At 35.4% G+C, this 14,743-nt stretch overlaps 1 protein-coding gene across 2 annotated transcripts; it reads left to right on the top strand.

Annotated features, from left to right (window-relative positions):
* The first annotated feature begins 23 nt into the window (after positions 1 to 23).
* Positions 24 to 6,700, top strand: LOC132094906 (insulin-induced gene 2 protein-like). Of its 2 annotated transcripts, none has more exons than XM_059499563.1 (7): positions 24 to 323; positions 1,527 to 1,816; positions 1,942 to 2,066; positions 3,666 to 3,832; positions 4,020 to 4,119; positions 6,353 to 6,430; positions 6,476 to 6,700. In XM_059499563.1, exons 2-6 carry the CDS (start codon positions 1,585 to 1,587, stop codon positions 6,392 to 6,394), a joined length of 666 nt encoding a protein of 221 aa, XP_059355546.1. In that variant the 5' UTR covers positions 24 to 323; positions 1,527 to 1,584; the 3' UTR covers positions 6,395 to 6,430; positions 6,476 to 6,700. The 2 variants fall into 2 exon arrangements, with proteins under 2 accessions (XP_059355546.1, XP_059355547.1); XM_059499564.1 differs by having other exon boundaries at positions 314 to 455.
* Positions 6,701 to 14,743: the final 8,043 nt, after the last annotated feature.

Raw genomic sequence — 14,743 nt, 5'->3', positions numbered from 1 at the left:
GAAAAGGCGCGTGAACTCGCGAGAGATTGCGCGTGATTTCAGAGGTTAGGCGTCGACGTTGAGTGCCGTGAACACTGACAGTGTGTTCACTTTTATTAGAAATACTGAATCAAATATATTTTTGAATAGCAACATAAACTTAATCAGAATGATCCAAAAATGTCCAAACCATGTTCTTTATTACGTCACCAGCGCCGCCTCTGATTGGCTGCTGATGTAGAGGCGGAAGGACAGCATTATCCACACAGAGAGCTCTTCTTCCTTCGCTTCGGACTTTAACCACTTTAACATCTCTGTTCAGAGCCAGAGAAACGCTTAAAACGGTTAGTAATTTGTGACATTTTATTAGGCCTCTATTTCAGTGGACTTAATAAGTTAGGATAAGTTACGATATTTTGTCCTCTCTGGGTCACAAGTAAACTGTTTTGAGAGTCTGTTTACACACTGTAAACGAGGTGAGTGCTGATGTGGCCTTTGATCAATGTCCTCTTCCAGCTAAAATGTTTTATCAAAAAGTTGATTTACAGTACTCGAATTATAGATATTATAGATTGAATACAACTCGTCTTATAATTGAGGGTTACAGTTCACACACAAAAAAAGTGTTTTCTCAGTCAAATGACCATTGTTTTCAGTTTGTGTATTTCATCAGTGTAACATATGTGACCCAGGGCCACAAAACAACAACAATAAAAGGGGTCAGATTTATATTGCAGAAAAAAAGTTATCAAATACAAAAAAAGATTTGTGATGAACCATTTTTAGTTGCAGGGGGTTGTTTTATCAGATAGCATAGTTGAAATGAAATATGTTCTTAAAATTGTAATAAAAAGAGGTATGTAGAAGTAGAAAAAATTTAATATAGATAATTTTGCCTTAATATGTTTATTTTTTATTAATAATTTTGACCTAAAGACCCACTCACTTTAAAACAGACATGACAAAAACTGCAAAGTCGAGTAAACTGAAACATAAGGTGCACAAAATGTTTGTACAAGATTATAAAGTTTTACCCCTTAATGTATAAAATAGGATTTTTTTTTTTAAATAAAATGTTTTGAAAAATATATAATTAGCATTAATTGAAATGAAATGTGCTATAAATTGTAGAATAAATGATATGTCAAATGCACAAAAAGTCCAAACAATTATATTCACAGTTACGCAATTTCTTGATTATTTAGTGTCAGCTCAATGTCATTTCCAGTGCAAAAAAAAATAATATATATATGTTTATCTCTGGTTCTATAAATGCTGACAACCAAAAACTTTATCAAAAAAAAGGATCCCTCCTGCATTTTTTTTAAGAAAACATTCATCTTGTTACAGCTGGACTTTAAGAAAAACAGAAAGACTAAAATGGTTTTAATCTATTACAGCTGAACAGCTTGACAGAAATGACTTTGTTAGAAAAGTTCAAGAAGAAGAAGATTACTAATTATATATGATTATATATCATTTTTGTCTATATAATTAATATTATCTGGGTTTGAGACTTCATCGTTATCATTACCTTCTCCTTGCAGGTGTTTGATGTCAGCTGACAGCAGCAGATGTAGCTGACGTCCTTCTGTGACCGCGGTCATGGCGGAGGTTTCGTCGCTGAGCGGTGGTGCTCCCTACATCAGCGTGATCACCAACCGGACCATGAACCTGCTGATCCGTGCTGCCATGCTCTTCATGGTGGGTGTGTTCCTAGCGCTCGTGCTGAACCTGCTCCAGGTGCAGCGTAACGTCACTCTCTTCCCTCCAGACGTCATCAGCAGTGTTTTCTCATCTGCCTGGTGGGTTCCTCCCTGCTGTGGAACAGCTGCAGGTACACAAACACACACCTCTTATCACCGTTGTCTGAACTGCTTCTGTCATAGCCAAGGATTTTCACACAAGTGAGTGCTGTTGTCATTCTCAAGTCTGATTAAATGCCACTCTTCTTTGTTTTAGCGTTGATCGGTTTGCTGTATCCCTGTATGGATCGTCGTCTGGGGGAGCCGCATCAGCTCAAGAGAGAGTGGTCTAATGTGATGCGCTGTGTGGCCGTCTTTGTGGGCATTAATCACGCCAGTGCTGTATCCTTCTCCTCACTTTGCTTCTTCTTCTTCTTGAACTTTTCTAACAAAGTCATTTCTGTCAAGCTGTTCAGCTGCAATAGATTAACACTGTTTTAGTCTTTCTTGGTTATCTTAAAGTCACGCTGTAACAAGATTAATGTTTTCTTAAAAAATGTAGGAAGGAGACTTGGTACTATTGATCTGAATGCTTTCTTGTGAATGATAAGACCGATAAGATGCATATAGAAAACAGATAGATTTAAAAAAATACATTTTAATGCATACATTTTTTTGATAAAGTTTTTGGTTGTCAGCATTTACAGAACCAGATATAAACACACACACACACACACACACACACATATATATATATATATATATATATATATAATTATTATTATTTTTATCTTTTTCTGCACTGGAAATGACATTGAGCTGATAATAAATGTGGCCGTTTTCTAGAGTTGCTGAATTGATGACAAGTTTTTGTAGGTCAACCCATAAAATAGCATTAGCCTTGGTTCATTCGACAAAAACCAGTAGGATTTTTCTGTTGTTTTTTTGGATTATTGCAGAAAAGAAACTCTGTGACCAACAAATGTTTATCATGTACACCTTTTGTTCATCATGGTGATCTTTACCAATTGAAACAACTTTTATACATTTTTAATCCTAAATACAATCCCCAGAAGTAAAAAGATAAGTGCAGTGTTATAAAGGGACAACACCACGGTTTCATGACTTGTCCAGTGTCTCACAATCTCATGTCACCACCAGTAAGCGTCTGGCACTTCTTTCATTCTTTAAAAAAAGCCTCTGAAAGTGTCAGTTAGTACGAAGACCCGTTTCCGCTACTCAATAAAAAATATAAAAAGGTTATTGCGACTTTTTATCTCACAATTCTGAAATTTTTCTCAGAATTGTGTGACACAAACTCACAATTGCAAAATAAAAAGTCATAATTGTGAGATAACTTGCAATTCTGACTTTTTTTCTCGCAATCCTGAAAAACAAATTTTTCTCAGAATTGTGATACAAACTCACAATTTTGAGTTATAAAGGCAGAATTGCAAGTTTATATCTCGCAGTTCTGACTTTATTTCTCCCCAAATGCGAATTTATATCACTCAATTCAGAAGTCTTGTGAGATAAAAAAAAGTCGCAATTAACATTTTTATTTTTTATTCAGTGGCAGAAATGAGCTTTCATAAGTTTGAGTAGTTTGCAAGAGGGCAATTATAAACAATGAGGTTGTGAAACTGGACCAGTGAGTAGTTTATCTGTTCAGTTTGACTCTAGTCACATTTAGCAACTTGTTAGCAACCACCTTTTGCAAAACGTAAAAGCTTAAAAAAAAAAAAAAAACACACACATTTTGGAATTCCTGATGAGTTTTATGTTGTGTGAACATGAGCAACAGACCTTACTTCAGGCTTTCAAACAAACACTTGTTCAAAAACCCATTGAATTCAGGACACTGGAACCAGAATTGCTAAAAGCTAAAAGTTTTGTTTCTGGGTTTTGGCCTACAATAATACATCATCCCTGCAGTACACTACTGTACAAAATATATATTTCTCTTGTCCGACTGGGTATCTTTAACACTGGTACCATCAGAAGGTGGACTTTGCGAATAATGTGCAGCTGTCGTTGACGCTGGGTGCCCTGTCTGTCGGCCTGTGGTGGACGTTCGATCGTTCACGCAGTGGTTTTGGGCTGGGAGTCATTATTGCACTACTTGCTACACTTGCCACCCAGCTGCTGGTTTACAACGGAGTCTTTCAGTGAGTCTCAACACACTCTGTCATAAGTCTGCACAATATGGTCAGTTGGAAGCATCACCAAATGACAAAAGTAGTTTTAAGGCCTGTTCACTCCAATGACGATAGCTATTAGATCTACTGCTTACACTTGCATCATTAAAAGCCTGTTTTGCTTGGTACTTCACTGTCCACATGTGAATGTGTGCAGATATACCTCCCCTGACTTCCTGTACATTCGGTCCTGGCTGCCATGTATCTTCTTCGCCGGGGTCATAACCGTGGGGAATATTGGACGACAGCTAGCTCTGGTAAACTTTTGCATAGTTACTCAAACATAATCACACAAATAAGCTCCAAACCTCAGTGGACTGTGAACTGATTTAACAGTTTTTTAAAGAAATTAATATATTTATTCAGCAAGGTTTCGTTAAAAGTGACCGTAAAGACATTTATGTATTTATTTATTTATATTATTTATTTATTTATAAAATACATTCTTATTTTTTTCAACTTTCTATTCAACAGCAGAGAATCCAGATGTAAAATATATTACAGTTTCTACAAAAATATTAAGCAGCACAATTGTTTTAAAAATTGATAGTAATGATAAAAAAAAACTTGATCACTAAATGTGACAGTAAAGACTGGAATGACTACGACTATTCAGCTTTGCATCACAGTAATAATTTACATTTTAATATGTATTCAAATAGAAAAGTTATTTTAATGACTTTTTTTAAATAATTTTTTCACAATATTACTGTTTTTACTATATATTTTTTATCATATAAATTAAATACAGCCCAATTGTCATCTTTCAAAAACAAATATTTTTTATATAAAAAAAAAAACTTGTAAACAGTAGTCGAGGTTATTTTGTTGGCTTGAATTACAAGTAGATGTCTTTGTCTCTATGTATATAATATAGGGCCTTACGAAAGCATTCAAACCACTTAATTTGTCCATGTTTTATGTTGCTGCCTTATTTAAAATTGCTTTAAATAACTTTTTTCCCCACATTATTCTATGCTCCATACAGCATAATGACATAGCCAAAAAAAAATGGTTTTTAAAATATTTGCATATTTATAAAAAAAAAAAAAAAAAAAACTAGGGCTGGGCAAGTTAACGCGTTATCACATTAACGCATTAATTGATTAATGTCAACAATAATTTTATCGCGCGTTAATGCTGTTTTTTTTATTATTATGAAAGTCTGTGGCTCACTGGCTCTGAATACACATACAGACAATTCATGGGTCACAGGAGGGGATGCTTCCGATCAGATTATTTAGGCTAAGCATCAACATTCACAAACAACTGTCCACTGTTATTTTTAACAGAAAAGAATGCAATGAGCATAGTAATGATGACTTTATAAGGTGGAAATAGGACATTTCTGATATGTCGTTTATGTTAACTTTGTGGTTTACTATTTTGAGTCGTATGGGACGCAGTAACACACGTCCCTCTCGCTATATATTGCTTTACACATCCATCACTTTTGCCGCTCAGAAATATTCATGCAATCATCCACCACGTATCAGAAGATCTGCACTCTTGTGTGGTTAGTGCTCACACTCACTAATATTTTAACTGCTACTATGTAAAAGGAACACTGCTGTAAAAAGCATCTTATTTGATTAAAGTGTTTGCAAACCAAATGTTATTACACTTTTGTTCCTATAGCTGTAGGCATACTTTTAAATGAAAAAAAGTGCACAATACACTACTTTTTTTCATGCATTATTAGTTTTGTGCATAACAATGCAATTAATTGGGATTAATCGCAGACCATAATGCGATTAAAAAAATTAGTCGTTGCCCAGCACTAATATTTTTTATTATTATTATTCCATTGAGTAAGTACTTAACCCTTTTCTGGGATAGTTCAAATTTAGCTCAGGAGCATTCATATTGCTTGTAGATGTAACTACACGTAATGTGAAGTTAACCTGTGGCAAATTCAATTGAATGGGTATGATTTGGAAGAGCACACACATCTTAATAAAAGCTCTAACAGATGAAAATGCATATTAGAACAAAAACCAAGCTCTGAGATCAAAAGAACTGCCTGTAGATCTCAGAAACAGGTTTGCATCAAGCCACACATCTGTGGAAGAGTTCAGAAACAAATTCTGCTGCATTGAAGGTTTACTGAAGCATGTAGTCTCCATTATCTATAATGGAAGATGTTTGAAACAACTAGAACTCTTCCCAGAGCTGGCCTCAGAGCCAAACTGATGGATAAGGGCCTTGTCTAGACTGGTGACCAAGAAAATGATGGTCACTCTAACTGAGCTCCATGATCATATGTGCATCACTGCAACACTCCACAGATCTGGGCTTTATGACAGTGTGGCAGCAGCAGCCTCATGTTTATAGCACGTTTATTTGCATTATTCAATTTTAGAAACTCAAATCAACTGTGTAATCAAGTGTGTAACTCAATTTTGGAAGATCTTAAAATTGAGATGTGTAGTTATGTTGCCTTTCAAACACTATTTATTGCATTCATTTGTATTCCTTTATTTGCTGCAGTACGAGTACAAAGTCAGTCAAGAAAAGCCCCACCAGGATTGAGGAGGAATCCTCTGCACACAAGGGAAAATCCAGGATAAAGCAGTGACGGACAGAGTGATCATCATTGAGGAGGAGCTGCTCTCTGTGTTTGAGGACGGACAGTGTTATGATTTATACCTCCAGACCTGTTTTCTGCCTCCTCAGATGCTCAGGTTCTCTAATTGTGTGTAACAGTAAGATATGATGTTGTTTACACACTCTCATACTGTCTTCGGCAGCGCTGAGATGCTAGCAGCTGCTGTGAAGTGCCAAACTGACTCTGACTGATCAAACCGAATGACTGGAGGCAAAGCCTGGTGTGTAAAAGATAGGCAATATATTGACTGAATATTTACATGCATTTCATGCACAGACACAAAACTCAATAGCAAGACATTTTCTATATGTTGTGGCCTGTTGTGGTCTCTATCCTCTGTGACGGTTGGAGGAGAGTCATCTGGACAAAGCACCATCATCTAATCTCATTCATCATACAGAAAAATCACTGTTCTTTAGAAGTAAGGAGAGTAATATAGAGTATTATGAATCTGCTATATATCACTTTACTAAAGGGCAGTTCACTTCTGCTGTGTCTCAGATCCACCACTAGTGGGCATCAGAGGATAACTGACCGTCACCCGGTGTTTGTAGATGCAGTGCTAAACACAAAAGACATAGCTAACAGACTAACCAGTGTGCTGTGTTCATTAGTTGGGAGGGGAACTTCTGTTCAACAAGGTGTTGATTACTGCTTGAATGATTTATTGTATTGCATTCCTTGTTATAGCAGGACTCAGTTTCCCAAAAGCTTGGTAAGCTTAAGTTGATCGTAGCTCCAATGGTTTGAATGGGTCTATGATGTACTTAAGCTTGCCATACTTTTGGGAAACACAGCCCTGATCATTCCTTGCTAGACCTGAAGAGCTCATCAGTTTTGATTGAGTGAAGCATTCCTTAGCTCCAAAAAATCTCTTAGTTTCAGAATAAAATTAAAATGCTTCTTAATGACATTCCATTGATCATTACCAAAGCCTTAAATTAACTTTAAGATAACGCATAGATTGGAGCTCAAAGTAAACCACCATCTGTGCACTGATTTTGAATAAATTAAGGGAGGGTTTTTTATTATTATTATTATTTTTTATCTTGGCTCTTTTTATTGGGAGGATATTTTTATGAAATACTGAGTAGAATCCAAAATAAGTAGAGATCAATGTGTTTTAAGTGTTACAATGGGACTTGACAACTTAAACAATCGTAGACTTGCAAGAGTAATTGTACAATTTGTATGTGACCGTCTGAAAGCGAGCATGCTGGGATGTTTTCTCATGCATGGGTGTTTACTTGATGCACGGTTTGTATTTAACCACATTTACTGTTTTTTGAAGTTGAAGTTACATGTTTGTTATAGTTACATCTGCATTATTAAAATATACTTTTTGAGTTTATTTTCTTTGGTTTCTATTATAACTATATACTGCATGTATATTTATTTATTTGTGAGGCTTTTGTACATTAATTGAAATTCATTCAGTTAGTAAACAACAAAAGTATAATTTAATGCAATTAGTGCATATACAGTGTATAATCAGTGCTTGGTACTCATTCATTACATTACACATTTTAGGTAATGTAATCAGACTACTTTTAGATTACTTTTGACCTAACTCCTTTATTACATTGATGTTAACATGATAATCTCGGCAACTACTAGTTGGTCCAACTAGTTCTTAAGACACAGTCTTAACATGCAGGATAAGTTTATGCAACTTGGCCCTGGTTGTTTCAATAAGTTTTGTATAGTATTTTCTTTACTTGGAAAACTTTGTCTAAAAAGGGTATTATATTATGTAATTGAGACAATGTAAACAATGTGGATTTTTGAAAAACAAGATGAAGAGCATTAAACATTACATTAGGTTTTTTAAACTGAGGTTTGTGAAGGAACTGTAGGGGGTTCCTATGTTTAATAACAAAAAAATTAAAAAATAAAAATAACAACAATCAAAGCACTTACTAAAAAGAAGAAATATGTGTATACCTGCATGTCTTGTGACAATTAACCAATCTCAGAGGAACATGAACATGCAAAAGTGTTACTTCATTACTAACTTATTACCTTAAAATCTGAAGCGTACATCAAGAAAATATATTAGGTAAAGAGGTTTGGCTGAAAAAAAAAGGTTTGGGAATGCCTGCATGCAAATAAAAAAAGTTAATTAATTTGCACATTTAATGCATTCCAAAGACAGTAATATATGGTTAAATAATCCACTGATAATTTAAATAAAAATGTATGATCTCATCAGTAGTTTATGCAATGCTGAAATATTGAGAAAAAAATCTTAAAATGTAATTTTGTTTTTTGTTGTTTTTGTTTTTATTAGAAATATCTGAATTTTACAAGTTTAAATAATCTAAGGTATTAGAGATAATGTGATTAAAAAAAAAAATATATATATATATATATATATATATATATATACACTTTATCCAGGCTGGGCCAAGCCTAACGGTACCTATCTTGCCAATTACTTTTATTACACAAAAGAGATTACAAAAGAAGGATTTGCGCAGCATAAATAATTGTACTGGCCTCAGAGATCAGATTTTTGTGACATAAAAGTACAAATGAATAACAGTTGTAATTACTGTAATTAATGGAGTGGTAATTGTTGGCTTCTGTGTCAGTTCTGCTCAATGCCTGCTGTGACAGACATGTTTGCCACTGAGGATGGTTTTTGTTGTTGTTGTTGGTTTCAGTTGAAAACTGCTGATGTCCAAATGATTTATGGGGGTTCTGAGAATGTGTTAAACAGAGCTCAGTGTCCTGTACGCTTTTATTGATGATTAATGAGTTTCTTCCCACAACACTGAAACCTGAAATGACCAACATTGTGGAGAGAGCGTCTAATGGTCCCCATAAGGAAAATGGCTTATAAGTTTATATACTGTAGAACGTTAGGGAATAGAAAATAATCATTGACTGAAGGCAGTGGAAAGCCTTCAACATGACAAAAAAACAAGTGCATGTGCATGTATGTGTATGTGTGTGTGTACTGTATGTGTGTGTGTGTGTGTGTGTGTGTGTGTGTGTGTGTGTGTGTGTGTGTGTGTGTGTGTGTGTGTGTGTGTGTGTGTGTGTGTTTAGTAGTAGATTTAGAGGGTGATGTCCATGGCTGGCTTCTCCATATCTCAGTAACACTGACTGCTGTAATCACAGTTATGGGCTGTTTGTGTTTAATCGATTTGACTGTATCAGTCTGTCTGTGTGTATGTGTGTGTGTGTGTGGTCCCATGTAACTGCTCAAAGCCTGAACAACCAGTCATCACTAACTCCCCAAGGACAGTTCTGGTAAAAAAATATGACTTGTGTGTCATACACACACACTGCCTGTAAAGGTTAATGCAGAAGATCTGCTTTGTGCACTAGTAAATCCATTCTGCTCAGTTCCAGAGAGTGTGAAGGAAGTGTGAAGCAGTGCTTTCACCCACTGATCTCTCACAGCTGCTTGCCATTCATCTCTCCTCTTGACTTCTGATTCCTTCAGCCTGGGTTTTTATTTTATGTTTTCACCAGTTAGAAGAATGTATCAAACTGAATGACAAATGGAAGGATTATTTTCTGCTACAAGGAGGCATTCACCATATGTTTGGAAATCTGCAATGAATTTTAATATACAGAAAACTAAAACAGAATAAACACATACTAAACACCTGAAAAAAAGCCTAAACATACATGATCCAAACATACACTGACAATCCGTCATTCCTCATACCTTAACAAAACAGTTCTCAAACTGATTTTGAATGTAGGCTATGTGTGTTCTGCTCTTGATCTCCTCCAGACACAGATCTGTGCTCCTCTACAGTATCTGAGCACTAAAGGCTGTTTAGACACATCACACATTTGTACGGCAGGATTGTTTTCCTCTCGGGTGCACATCTGATGGTTGCTTCTGACTCCTGAGTGTGAAAGTGTGCTGTTAAATGAACACTGTATGAGAGCAGCAGGTGCGTGGAGACTGACAGGAGGCCTTGTTCTCCTCGCCACGCGACTGATCACAGAGGGGGGTGAATCTGAGGAGATAGGTGAAGATCTCTGACACAGTCATGTGCTGGAGACGGGCTGCAGGGGCTCTGAAGTGGAAACAAGCAGACATGAACGACACAGGCTTGCTCATTATGAAGGATCTGAACAGCCATGACAAGTTCAGAAAACGTAATGCATCGCTAGTTGAATCACTCTACCCTTGTGAAATGAAGAAAATGAAGTGCAATGAAAATGAAAGTGAAAATGAAAATTAAGTGCACTTAGCATACTATATATATATATATATATATATATATATATATATATGTAAAGTATAACAGAAATAATATGCTTTAAAATAACATTTTTAAATGTATTATAATTAAATTAATATTAAGTGCTATAAGTTGAACATTAAAGTGCTTTTTGACCCTTTTAAGTACATCTTTACATTCTTCTATTGTCGTTGAGATATGGTTAAGGCAATGGTGGATGACAAGCATTTGTGGTAAATTAAAATATATTTTGATGACGTTTCTACTGAAACTTGTATTTCCAAATGTAAAAATGAAAAATATTAACTCTGTAAGTACACTTAAGTTCCCTTTTATTTCATTAATATTGCCTGCAAGTACATTTTTTATATATATCTTTTCATATTTGAAGTATATTACATGTGCACATTCAGCACAATTAAGCACACTTATTTTAAACATTGGTAATGTGAAAGAAGTGAAACAGCTTTAGTACACATATTTATAAAATGCATGCATTTTACTTTAGCATATTAGCATAGATTTTAATATCATATTGGCTGTTTTTTAGTACTTGATGCCCACTTCATTAACACTAGAGAGCTACGATCGACAAGAATTGACATTCAAACTTATTTAATTTAAACATGTGCTAGTTGTCTTTTGTACACACACACACACACACACACTGCATCAGGTCAAAGGTGAGCTCTGTATCTGATTTGCTCCAAATACAATCAGAATGTGTGAAAGAGTCAGCTCCTGGATTCACACACACATGAACACATGATCACACTTCATCTTTGTGCCCTCATTTGAGTCTGCTTAGTTCAAGTTTAAAGCAAAGACTTAAATCCAACCACAAATCATCAAGTCATCTTCTGGGCTTTATTGCTTGTCTGGATGCTCCACCTGTGACATGCACAGACACAAACACACCACACCGAACATTCGCTCTGGGCTGTCCTGACTCTGAGACTACAATAGATTATTTGAATAAATGACAAGCTTTTTTGTTTGTTTGTTTTTTAGAGGCAAGCTGGCTACTGCTATTTGCAGCTCCAAGCTCTCATTGGTTTACAGTAAGTGCTATTGATCTGAATTTCTGCATACATATTATACTACATATTTGCTACTATTACACAAATATGCAAAATATCCCTATTTTTAATATTATACTGTGACATTTCACACTTCAGTGTAATAAGTTATCATTCTGATGTCATAAACAAAATAATAATAATAATAATAATAATAAAACACTACAAGAAAACTCTCTAAAATTAGGGCCCATATAAATATACAGTTTATTCTATTAATTGATTTTGACAGGTGTTTTAACTGTATTTTGTGTACATATTTTTTGGTAACACTTTACTTAAGGTTTCACTAATTAATATAATATTAGTTATTAATATTTGTGTTTATTCATCATTGTTCATGTTACTTTATAAAAATATGACTGTTTGTTGTGAGTTAGCTCAGGTCCATTAGATAATGTTAACAGATTCAGCTTTTGATTTTAATAATGCATTCGTACAAGTTGAAAATAAGACTGATAAATGCTTTAGAAGTATTTTTAGTGTTTCATCGTTTCATTTGAACTAACACAGTTATAAAATGTTAACAAATGAAACCTTATTGTATACTGTTATTTTGTACAGTGATTTATTTGTCCGGAAAAAAAACATTGGTCATGGCACAAAAACATGAATATTATTAGATTAGATTATAGTAGATTATTAGTGTTACGTTATGTGTTTATATATTGATTTATTCTTTTTTTTGGCTAAAAGCCTTATTGTTTTTTATTTTAACTGATCTTTATCCCAAAACATTTTCGAAAGTGAAATATGAGTTTTGTAATTATAATGTGTGGCACGTTAGAAGGCAGATTTAAGTGCACACGTGTGAGCACAGAGGATTGTGGGTGCTGTAAATGTCGGACCGGATGAGGGCGGGACTCCAGGTGTAACTGTGCCTGTGGTGAAGATGTCATCACTGCTGCACATTTCCTCTCGCACAAATATGCATTACGTGAATGTGAGTTTTGTTCACTCATGTGTATATTTTCCTTAAACCTGTATATCTCATCCCTGCAGTAATGGCATTACATGACGACCTGGCCACCAGTGTACAGTAGATACAGTAGATGACTCTGTTGTGATAGGAGAATAGGAGATCCTTCATCACTGCAGGCCAAGAGCAGGTGCCTGTTGGGTCAAGGTGCAAGGGTCAGGACCTCAGTGTGAGTCCGGTCAAATAACTGGTTTTAAACGGTGTGGCAGCCACCTGTCCAAAGGTCAAAGGTCAGGGGTAGCCAGGCCACCAGCAGGAGCTGACCAACCACACAGAGACTGTGGGAAACAGAGCAGACACACAACCTAAATGCAGTCACACACTGTGACTGCTGTCACATTACATTGTACATGACCCAACTTTGACTAACTTGCTTAGCACCTTACTTGCCGCAGTCAAACTCTGGCCCACACACACACACACACTCATTTTGTGCAATAGATACTCCACAACTTTTGATCAATTTGAGTTTTCACATTTGGGGAGAAATGTCACAACATATTGTATACAAACTTAAATGGTACAAAGAAAAATTCTGAACATGTCAGAATTTGTCCTCAGGATGTGCAGTTCTATTTAATGAGAAAATGTGCATGCGGTGCTTGTGGAGAATGTGCATGTGTGTGGTTTCTCCTGCTGTTCTTGTTGAGCATGAGCGATCAGAGTCTCACCCACAGCGTATCTGACACAACGTGGCAAGACCTCTGCATGTTTAGGAAGTGAAAAATCCCTCTTCTCTTTCTTAACCTCTGCAGGAGGGAGCGAGAGAGAGAAAGAGAGAGTAAGAGAAACCTTATTGAAGAGGACACAGAGCGAGACGTCTAGACTGGCAGTCTGAACACTGGGGAACCTCCTTTTGTCCCCCGAGAATTTCTCTGTGAATCCCTAGCATCTCTGTCTCTGTACATGCATGTGGGTTTGCTTGGCTTTAGCAGAAATCAGTTAGGAAAAAAATCTAAATGCAAAGTGCATTTTCGAGAGGGCAAGGCTTAGGTTTGAGTTCAGAATAGTCTATAATAATTATAATTTACTTCATTTTTTATTTACTTTGGACAAAAGCACACATACTCTCATGGCATACATTTCACCAAGCGATTACAATATTGAATTACAGCAATTGTATTGTTAGCTTTGTGCGTTTTTGAGCCCCCTATGGTTAAATAAATGGAATTTGCTGTTGTTATGAATATATATATATATATATATATATATATATATATATATATATATATATATATCACTTTCATAATTACAGTAGATAGTTGTACTGTTGCTGCTGTAAAGCAATCTGTCCTTTTCGCTGAATTTTGTACCTGCAAAAAAACAAAACAACAACAAAAAACCTATTTATTTCACATTGAAAACCTTTTTCCTTTGCAATTGTGAGAATCTGAGGGAACAAGTTCAGAATTGTGAGATATAAAAGAATCGTAAGACATAAATTATAACTTTTTTCTAGCATAGCCTAATTTTGAGTTTAAATCTCATTAACATCTAGTTAACATTTCACTTTTTTTTTTTTCACAGAACTACAGGTTTTTATCTCGTAATATTGAGTTTATATCTTACAATTCAATGTTACAATTACCTTTTTTTTTTTTTTCATCCCGTTGCAGAATTGGGCTTTTAGAAAAAACATATTTGGGTGGAGTGTAAGAAACGCATGCATAAATTAAACCTTCCATACAGTTGCTTTAAGGTTATGAATAATAACAGCGATCATTTATTATTTAACATTAGTGCAGAGTTGCTCTGTGCATCTGTTTCTAAGCTGTGTCTTTAAGCATATATGTTGTCTCTGTCAGGTGTCTAGAGCAGGTGGGGGGTGGGGAGGGAGTGTGAGGACCCTATTTAAAACAGATACTAAACTATTTCCTTATAAACCTTTCACCTTTAACCCTATTTAGGTCGTATTGCTCAAAGCAACTGTACGGTCATTGCCACCCACAGAAGCTTTATGCTAACATGCTAACACAGCTACTGCAGACACATGTACTTCTGCTG

Source organism: Carassius carassius, chromosome 19 (genome assembly GCF_963082965.1).
Source record: "Carassius carassius chromosome 19, fCarCar2.1, whole genome shotgun sequence".
Lineage (NCBI taxonomy): Eukaryota > Metazoa > Chordata > Actinopteri > Cypriniformes > Cyprinidae > Carassius > Carassius carassius.
The sequence above is the reverse complement of the archived record's forward strand: the minus strand, read 5'-3'. Positions and strand labels throughout refer to the sequence as shown.